The 7,500-nt window shown below is 45.4% G+C and overlaps 1 protein-coding gene across 1 annotated transcript in view; it reads left to right on the top strand.

Annotated features, from left to right (window-relative positions):
* col25a1 (collagen type XXV alpha 1 chain) overlaps positions 1 to 7,500 on the top strand; it is a gene marked incomplete at its 3' end in the record, with an annotated part of 249,224 nt that overhangs the window by 224,220 nt on the left and 17,504 nt on the right. Inside the window, exons 22-27 of the mRNA XM_080860200.1 lie at positions 354 to 431; positions 2,536 to 2,559; positions 5,963 to 6,007; positions 6,352 to 6,396; positions 6,667 to 6,747; positions 6,907 to 6,969. Of these exons, the coding sequence (XP_080716326.1) occupies positions 354 to 431; positions 2,536 to 2,559; positions 5,963 to 6,007; positions 6,352 to 6,396; positions 6,667 to 6,747; positions 6,907 to 6,969 (336 nt within the window). The remainder of the gene's footprint in view (positions 1 to 353; positions 432 to 2,535; positions 2,560 to 5,962; positions 6,008 to 6,351; positions 6,397 to 6,666; positions 6,748 to 6,906; positions 6,970 to 7,500) is intronic.

Below are 7,500 nucleotides of genomic sequence, written 5' to 3'. Positions count from 1 at the left end.
CCTGCACAAGAGCCGGGCAGGCAGGATGAAAGCAGTGGAGAAGGCAGACGCACAGAGACACATGAGACACTGTCCTCTACCCTGTAGTAAAAACACACACACACACACACACACACACACACACACACACACACACACACACACACACAGATAAGCATAAATCACACCGTGCAAAATTAGCTTTAGTGCTCTGTGCCACCCAAACCTCATGTCCCTCATGTCCCTCATGTCCCTCCTGTGCTCTGTGCCACCCTCATGTCCCTCATGTCCCTCGTGTGCTCTGTGCCACCCTCATGTCCCTCCTGTGCCACCCTCATGCCCCTCATGTCCCTCATGTGCTCTCACCCAAACAGGGCCCCCCGGGACAGAAGGGAGACCAGGGCATCACTGAGATCATCGACTACAACGGAAACATCCAGGAGGCCCTGCAGGTCAGAGACCCCATACACCCACCACAGGCTCTTCAGTCACTCTTAACCCTCCCCTCCCCTCCCCTCCCCTCCCCTCTCCACCCCTCCCCTCCCCTCCCCTCAGAGCTGCTGCTGTGCTATGTGAGTCAAACAGGGTTATTGATTGTCAAAGTGGAAAGCAGGATGACTGATTATCAGCTCTCCCTGGCGTTGTTGACGTGATTGTTTGACACGACGTGTCGATGGAGAATGACCGCCACAGGGAACTGATGAAGACCGAGGCGGTCTCTGTGAAAACACACAGATGGTTCTGGGCAAACAAACATGAACGCTGGACGAAAGGGTTAACGTTTAAATCGAATCATTTAAAATGCAAAAGTACTGGTTAAATAGTGTGTTTAGCTATAACCTGAATGATATGACTGTACTGTGATGAAACACATCAATGCTGGTTTTCAAATTGATATTATTGATATTAAATTGTTTTGAAATCTGCATTTTGTTGGTTAAAAATGGATCAACAGGCCTCAGCATGACCTGCTGTTTCAAATCATCCTGAGCCTGTGAGGCCGATCCCAACCTAAAGTCAACAGTTTGGGGGGTCATGGTGTAAACTCATAGAGTGTTATGGTGTAAACTCATAGAGTGTTATGGTGTAAACTCATAGAGTGTTATGGTGTAAACTCACAGAGTGTTATGGTGTAAACTCATAGAGTGTTATGGTGTAAACTCATAGAGTGTTATGGTGTAAACTCATAGAGTGTTATGGTGTAAACTAATAGAGTGTTATGGTGTAAACTCATAGAGTGTTATGGTGTAAACTCATAGAGTGTTATGGTGTAAACTCATAGAGTGTTATGGTGTAAACTCATAGAGTGTTATGGTGTAAACTCATAGAGTGTTATGGTGTAAACTCATAGAGTGTTATGGTGTAAACTAATAGAGTGTTATGGTGTAAACTCATAGAGTGTTATGGTGTAAACTCATAGAGTGTTATGGTGTAAACTCATAGAGTGTTATGGTGTAAACTCATAGAGTGTTATGGTGTAAACTCATAGAGTGTTATGGTGTAAACTCACAGAGTGTTATGGTGTAAACTCATAGAGTGTTATGGTGTAAACTCATAGAGTGTTATGGTGTAAACTCATAGAGTGTTATGGTGTAAACTCATAGAGTGTTATGGTGTAAACTCATAGAGTGTTATGGTGTAAACTCATAGAGTGTTATGGTGTAAACTCATAGAGTGTTATGGTGTAAACTCATAGAGTGTTATGGTGTAAACTCATAGAGTGTCATGGTGTAAACTCATAGAGTGTCATGGTGTAAACTCATAGAGTGTTATGGTGTAAACTCATAGAGTGTTATGGTGTAAACTCATAGAGTGTTATGGTGTAAACTCATAGAGTGTTATGGTGTAAACTCATAGAGTGTTATGGTGTAAACTCATAGAGTGTTATGGTGTAAACTCATATAGTGTTATGGTGTAAACTCATAGAGTGTTATGGTGTAAACTCATAGAGTGTTATGGTGTAAACTCATAGAGTGTTATGGTGTAAACTCATAGAGTGTTATGGTGTAAACTCATAGAGTGTCATGGTGTAAACTCATAGAGTGTTATGGTGTAAACTCATAGAGTGTTATGGTGTAAACTCATAGAGTGTTATGGTGTAAACTCATAGAGTGTTATGGTGTAAACTCATAGAGTGTTATGGTGTAAACTCATAGAGTGTTATGGTGTAAACTCACAGAGTGTTATGGTGTAAACTCATAGAGTAAACTCCAAGCTGTCTCAGATCCCTCGCCCACATTCTAGCATTTCTCAGTTCAGAGTTCAGGTCAGGCTCTGAGCCAGGTCCATGGTCAAGTTAGCCACTCCTGGCTACTGATAGTGTACGTCCAGGCGGGGGTCTAGCCAGCCTGTCCTGTATCTTCACCAGAGCATCTGTTTGCATCTGTACACTTCAACTGTGTCTGTTAAACATTACAAACGTCACACATGTAGTTCACACGGCTGCTTTCTGGAGGAACGGTCAGAGAGCGAGCTCACACACATCTTTTTGGCGGGTGTGTAACCGCTAATGTTATCTCTCCCTCCCCCCCCCCCCTCTCTCTTGGCCAACTGCAGAAGATAACCACTATTACAGTGACGGTAATTTATCATCATCTTAACCTTGTGTCTGTGTCACGAGTGCTGAACGTCTACCCGGCATGGACCCCCCCCCCCCCCCCCCCCCTCACCTCTATCATAAACACACCCCTCATCTAATTCCACACATATGTGATGTCTGTGCCTGTTGTTCTAAGTGTTGTTCCAAGTGTTGTTTTAAGTGTGTGCGTGTGTGTGTGTGTGTGTGTGTGTATGTGCGTGTGTGTGCTTGTTTTTTTTTGTTTTAAGTGTTGTGTGTCATTTGTAGTCCTGAGTCTAATGGTTGCCCCCGCACAAGAGCTGCAGTGTATGTGTGTGTGTGTGTGTGTGTGTGTGTGTGTGTGTGTGTGTGTGTGTGTGTGTGTGTGTGTGTGTGTGTGTGTGTGTGTGTGTGTGTGTGTGTGTGTGTGTGTGTGTTTGTGTGTGTGCAGGTGTGTGTCTGTGTGTGTGAGTGTGTGTGTGTGTGCGTGTGTGTCTATGTGTGTGTGTGTGTGTGTGTGTGTGTGTGTGTGTGTGTGTGTGCATGTGTGTGCAGGTGTGTGTGTGTGAGTGTGTGTGTGTCTGTGGGTGTGTGTGTGTTTTTTTGTGTGTACGTGTGTGTGTGCATGTGTGCGCCTGTGTGTGTGTGTGTGTGTGTGTGTGTGTGTGTGTGTGTGTGTGTCTGTGTGTGCATGTGTGTGCCTGTGTGTGTGTGTGGAAGGGTTACGCTCAGAAAAACACTCAGCTTGTGTTAGGCAACACCTGCGTCATAATGTCCTAATGCCATACTACAGTTCAGAGGCCACCTAGAGTTAGATAATGGAGTGTCTCAGTGTGTGTGTGTGTGTGTGTGTGTGTGTGTGTGTGTGTGTGTGTTCAGAGGCCACCTAGAGTGAGATAATGGAGTGTCTCAGTGTGTGTGTGTGTGTGTGTGTGTGTGTGTGTGTGTGTGTGTGTGTTCAGAGGCCACCTAGAGTGAGATAATGGAGTGTCTCAGTGTGTGTGTGTGTGTGTGTGTGTGTGTGTGTGTGTGTGTGTGTGTGTGTGTGTGTGTGTGTGTGTGTGTGTGTGTGTGTGTGTGTGTGTGTGTGTGTGTGTGTTCAGAGGCCAACTAGAGTGAGATAAGGGAGTGTCTCAGTGTGTGTGTGTGTGTGTGTGTGTGTGTGTGTGTGTGTGTGTGTGTGTGTGTGTGTGTGTGTGTGTGTGTGTGTGTGTGTGTGTGTGTGTGTGTGTGTGTGTGTGTGTGTGTGTTCAGAGGCCAACTAGAGTGAGATAACGGATGTAAAAGGAGACTGGGTGATAGGATCCAATGATTCCATGCTATAACTCAACATTGCTATTAAAGAACCCCTTTGGTTAACTAACCGTTCTAGCCAGAGTACAGAACGTTCTTCAAGACCTTTTTTCTGGGTAACATAATATGCATATTATTGCAGTACTTACAGCCACTGATGGAGTTAGACCTTATCACACACACACACACACACACACACACACACACACACACACACACACACACACACACATCCTTATGGGCTCATACTGGTAGCCTCACAGTGTTAATGAATACACACACACACACACACACACACACACACACACACACACACACACACACACACACTCACACACACATCCTTATGGGCTCATTCTGGCAGCTGCACAGTGTTAATGAATACACACACACACACACACACACACACACATCCTTATGGGCTCATTCTGGTAGCTGCACAGTGTTAATGAATACACACACACACACACACACACACACATACACGCACACACACACACACACACACACACACATCCTTATGGGCTCATTCTGGTAGCTGCACAGTGTTAATGAATACACACACACACACACACACACACACACACACATCCTTATGGGCTCATTCTGGTAGCTGCACAGTGTTAATGAATACACACACACACACACACACACACACACACACACACACACATCCTTATGGGCTCATTCTGGTAGCTGCACAGTGTTAATGAATACACGTACAGCAAACAAAAGCTTATGACGTTCTAGATCAAATATAGCGGTTCTAACTGGTCAGCTTAATATCTAAACGGTTCTCTTTAGCGTCCAACACTGGAAACCCTAACCCTCCTGGCCCAGAGAGAGGAGTGTGTGTCTGGTTATGCAATCCTCTTATGAACTGTGTCTGCTACCTACACACACACACACACACCCCCACACACACACACACACACACAGTTGGAAAATGCTGACTGGCTCCCTTTAAGGCATGCTCGAGCACTAATGACTTCTTGTCCGTGTGTGTGTGTGTGTGTGTGTGTGTGTGTGTGTGTGTGTGTGTGTGTGTGTGTGTGTGTGTGTGCATGTGTGTTCAGTGTGTGTGTGTGATTGGCATGTGTGTGCATGTGCCTGAAGGTATCTGTGGTGTGTGTGTGCATGTCTGGAAGTGTCTGTGGTGTGTGTGTGTGTGTGTGTGTGTATGTGTGTGTGTGTGTGTGTGTGTGTGTGTGTGTGTGTGTGTGTGTGTTGTGTTCTCAAGATCACCACTGCAGTTTTCCTCATTATTTGTCATTCCTCAGTGACTTCCTAATCATGTGGTCCTACTTCCCCTAAAATATGTGTGTGCTTGCTTGTGGTCAAATATATGTGTGTGTTTGCTTGTGGTCAAATATATGTGTGTGTTTGCTTGTGGTCAAATACGTATATATGTGTTTTGCTGGTGGTCAAAAATGGCAGGGATATGGTTTTTGTTTTTCAATGCATGTGAAATTCATCTCTAAAATATGAAGTTTGTAATTTGAAAAGAGTCAGCATTTCACACTCTTAGAAAAAAAAGGTTCTTTCAAATGCACTCACACTCACACACACACACACACACACACACACACAATCCGTTGGATTATCAGTCCAGAATCATTGTCGAATGATATTTTGACAAGTGAGATTCCTAGGTAGGTCTCCGCAGGTATATGCAGTGTAGAACCCTGAGTCTCACAGTCACACCAAGAATGGATTACTGGCAAAAGGTTCTTTAGTTCTAAAAGAAACAGGAACCATATTCCTAAAAGGAACCTATTAGCATTCTTCAGAGCCGTAAAGATCATAATTAGAAAGTAGGACAGACAATTTTGTGGGAACAAGCCAAAAAGCCCTTTTCTTCTAAGAGTGGAGATGATGAGGATGTGTGTGTGTGTGTGTGTGTGTGTGTGTGTGTGTGTGTGTGTGTGTGTGTGTGTGTGTGTGTGTGTGTGTTTGTGTGTGTGTGTGTGTGTGTGTGTGTGTGTGTGTGTGTTTGTGTGTGTGTGTGTGTGTGTGTGTGTGTGTGTGTGTGTGTGTGTGTGTGTGTGTTTGTGTGTGTTAAATGATGATGGTGATGGTGATGATGATGATGATGATGATGATGGTGATTAAAGTCTTCCTCTTTTACATCAGGGACCCGCGGGCCCTCCTGGGCCTCTGGGACCACCAGGCCTTAAGGTAGGTAGCGGCAGCCACACACACACACACACACACACACACACACACACACACACACACACACACACGCATACACACACACAGACACACAGCCACATACACACACACACTCACACACACACACGCACATAGCCATACACACACACACGCACATAGCCATACCCACACACACTCTCTACGTTCATCAGGGTCTAAACCAGTGTTTCTACAGCTTAAACCTTTCTCAACCTTTCCAGCCATTTCCCTAACTCCAAACGTATTGCCTGATAGTAAGGTGATGTGTATTAGCGATCCGCTATAGAGATGCTCAGACTCACACCCTGCTCTCTCTCTCTCCTTCTTAGGGTGACCAGGGCGCTCCTGGCCTGCCTGGACTGGACGGAGAGAGGGTGAGAAGGACCAGTTCTGCATGGGAATAAAAGAGATTTTCATCTTGGGAAAAAAAAAAAAAAGTTTTTTTAAGCCTATCGGAACATCAGGTTCTGATACGATGTTGACCATTATTTTATTGCTCCTGCTGCTTGCTTTTATTGATTTTATGTGCGAAATGTGCTATAAATAAAGTCTTACTTACTTACTTACTTATTTTTTTGTTCAATAGGCCTATAGATTCTTGACAGCTTTTAAAACGAAACATTTCCGTCTCCCCCCCCCCCCAGGGTCTGAAGGGCTCCAAAGGAGACATGGGCATGCCGGGGATCTCAGGCGATAAGGGCTCGATGGGACTGCCTGGTCTCCCGGTAAAGACCAACCCCCGTCTGCCTCTGCCTCACATCCATCCATCACATCCAATGAATGATTAGCGTGATGCGCTAGTTTGAGAGAATGAGAGGATACTTGCAGGAAGCCACAGATGCGCCGTGTCATTTCCTGTTTCTTGTCTGTGTTCTTGTCACTAGGGCGTCAACGGACTGAAGGGAGACAAGGGAGATGGTGGCCTGTCAGGGTCACAAGGTCCTTCTGTGAGTGTTTACCTTTGTGTGCCTGTCTGTGTGAGTGAGTGAGTCAGAGAGAGAGAGAGTGAGTGAGTGAGTGAGTGAGTCAGAGAGAGAGAGAGTGAGTGAGTGAGTGAGTGAGTGAGTGAGTGAGTGAGTGAGTGAGTGAGTGAGTCAGAGAGAGAGTGAGTGAGTGAGTGAGTGAGTGAGTGAGTGAGTGAGTCAGAGAGAGAGAGAGTGAGTGAGTGAGTGAGTGAGTCAGAGAGAGAGAGAGAGAGAGAGAGAGAGTGAGTGAGTGAGTGAGTGAGTGAGTGAGTGAGTCAGAGAGAGAGAGAGAGAGAGAGAGAGAGAGAGAGAGAGAGAAAGAGAGAGAGAGAGAGAGAGAGAAACAGAGAGAGATGGGGGTCGGTCTATGTGTGTGGGTGTGTGGGTGTGTGTGTGTTTATTATGCAAGAGTTCATGTCCTGAGAGATATTACCCTAGTATCTCGGGTGACCTAGAGTTACCCTGGTCTTAGATGGCCAGATGTGACCTCAGCACATTGTGATAAGAGTGCAG

This window comes from Sprattus sprattus (genome assembly GCF_963457725.1).
Source record: "Sprattus sprattus genome assembly, chromosome: 21".
Taxonomy (NCBI): Eukaryota; Metazoa; Chordata; class Actinopteri; order Clupeiformes; family Clupeidae; genus Sprattus; species Sprattus sprattus.
Note: the sequence above shows the minus strand (reverse complement) of the source record. Positions and strands in the feature narration are given on the sequence as shown.